The 2,500-nt window shown below is 47.0% G+C and overlaps 1 protein-coding gene across 1 annotated transcript in view; it reads left to right on the top strand.

Annotated features, from left to right (window-relative positions):
- Positions 1–2,500, top strand: part of prex1 (phosphatidylinositol-3,4,5-trisphosphate-dependent Rac exchange factor 1) — a 62,190-nt gene that overhangs the window by 38,424 nt on the left and 21,266 nt on the right. The window contains exons 16-17 of the mRNA XM_080854087.1: positions 765–907; positions 2,375–2,467. Of these exons, the coding sequence (XP_080710213.1) occupies positions 765–907; positions 2,375–2,467 (236 nt within the window). The remainder of the gene's footprint in view (positions 1–764; positions 908–2,374; positions 2,468–2,500) is intronic.

The following is a 2,500-nucleotide window of genomic DNA, read 5'->3' as shown; positions in this document are numbered from 1 at the left end:
TCTCTCACTCTCTCTCGCTCTCACTCTCTCTCACCCTCTCTCACTCTCTCTCTCACTCTCTCTCTCTCTCTCTCTGGCATAGACACACAAAAACTACTCCACAACATGTTGCTTTTTCAGCTTGTCGTCCCTGAAACGTTGTGGGAGAATGTTTTGATTGGAGAAGACGAGGAAAGAACAGGCTGTCCTTTCCCATAGTACACTGTCACTTTTTCACCATGAGGAAACATGAAAACATGGCCCGCTTTTCCTCCCCTCTAATCCTGCATCCTCTCCAAAGAGGTGAAAGAGTAGGCATGGAGGTCATACGGCAGGCTCAGCATCTGTGGGGACTGAGGTGGTTGTCATTCTGTAAAATAAACAACGTTTGATATCGTTCCAATCTGCGGTGGGACTTCCAATACCCCCCCTCTGTGTGAGTGTGTGTGAGTGTGTGTGTCATGAGTAAGCGTTGTCTGAGTGCTATCTGACCTGTGTCTGACCACACCTATTCACATTTTGCTGTTCAAACAATCCTGCAAGATAGCATGACCTTTTGTAGTATGCATTAGTGCAGCCACCTTTCACTGCAAAATGGACCCTCCCTCTTAGACCTATGACTTATGAGTATGGTGTCCTGAACTAACTGTAATGATGTCATCGTCAGGATGCCTATATTAAGGTCTGGTCAGGGTGTTTCGATTCCTGCCTGAGTCATTGCCCCATGGGCGACCGGGTTGTGTTCCGGTCCTAACGAGTGTGCACCGCTGCCTGTGTCTCCGCAGTGCTGGAGAAGAGTGAGTTTAAGGACGAGTCGCAGTTCTTCCGTTTCTACGCCGATGAGGAGATGGAGGGCACCAGCACCAAGAGCAAGCAGCTGCGCAACGACTTCCGAATCATCGAGAACATCCTAGCCAAGATGCTGCTGGTGAGAACACACACACACACCCAGAAACATGCACAAACACATTCACCCAGTGCCTGCATGGACGGACACACACACACACACACACACACCCTCAGCAGCACAGCAGCTCAAACACCAGCCCATCGCACCTCTGACCCTCTCCCCCAGTCCTGGGCATGGGTGTGTGTTAATAATAAAGGGATTAGGCCTCTCAGACACAGATCCCCCTCACGCCCCCACGGATGCTTTGTAATTAAGTGCCTTCCCCCTCCTTAGTAATGACTCTGACCTTTACCAGCGCACTCTTTCATCGCAGGCCATGCGGCACATGTGGAACAGCACACACGCAGGCAGCCATGTAGTCCAGTATAGATGAAGATTTTTGTTTTCTTTTAAGGATATGTGTCAAATCTGCTTGACCTACGGTGGCCCTGAGTGCTAAAGGCACTGCAACTTCTGCACTGAAATCAAATGCCTTGCAATTACCCCAAACGACAACAAAAGTGTTTCCAGAGGTCACTTAGAAGTGATAAATGAGTCGTTGAACCCTTATATGATGGTTGAACACGATGGTTCACATGTTCACCCCCCCCCCACCCCCCCCCACCCCAGTTAGCATGGGTGTGTTAGCAGTTAGCATGGGGGGGGGGGGGTGCTCTTACAGGGCAGGTCAGCTTTAACTACCTACAGTATCTCTGCCAAATAGTCTGCATACCAGCACTACAGAAATGCAAAGTTACAGCCGTGCACATTCCAGGCTATCCTGCACTTGAGGGGGTATTTACAATGTTGACCAAACAAATACTTGAGTTGGAAACAATAGATATCCTCTCCCCGCTGCTGGGCAGTGAATGTCATTCAGAGAAGCTTTGCCACACAAACTCGCCACATTGACAATTGGCACATTGCAGCAGGTGTGAAAAGAATGCAAGGAAAGGTCAGAAGAGAAAGGAGCTGAGTGTGTGGCAAACAGGTGTGTGTTAAACAGGTGTGTGTGTGTGTGTCTGAGTATTTGTGCGTGTGTGTGTGTGTGTGTGTTTGTGTGTGCGTCTGAGGTTCAGGTTTTGTTTGTGTGTGACACCAAATGTGCTCTTTTCTGTCAATACGTCTCTCTCTTTATCTCTGTCCACAAGCATCACCTCTCTTTTTCGTTCTCTGTGACACCACACTATTTCACTAACTCCATGTCACTCTGTCTGTCCTCCATGTCTCTTTCAATCTATCATCGATTCTCTGACTTTGTTATTCAAACATATGAGGTATATGAGCTTGCTAGATTTTTTGTTCATATAGTTGTGAATGAGCTTGCATGCGTGAGAGGTGTGTTTTTAGTGTGGTGTGGTGTAAGTACAGATGTAGGAGAAATACAAGGAAAACAGCTTGGATCAATGGATTTTATTTTTTCTTTCAGACATATTTTGCAATTTAAAGATTTTTTAGTTTTTACCTGTGTATGTGTGGTTGATTGTTTCTGTTTTTGTCTGTCAGATTCATCCAGAAGAGGAAGACTACGGTTTTGCAATCGAGGAGAAGAACAAGGCCATTGTGGTTAAGAGCGTGAGTCGAGGCTCTCAAGCAGAGGTGAGAAACAAACAAACCAAAACACACACACAC

The sequence above is a fragment of the Sprattus sprattus genome (assembly GCF_963457725.1).
Source record: "Sprattus sprattus genome assembly, chromosome: 16".
Classification (NCBI taxonomy): Eukaryota; Metazoa; Chordata; class Actinopteri; order Clupeiformes; family Clupeidae; genus Sprattus; species Sprattus sprattus.
The sequence above is the reverse complement of the archived record's forward strand: the minus strand, read 5'-3'. Positions and strand labels throughout refer to the sequence as shown.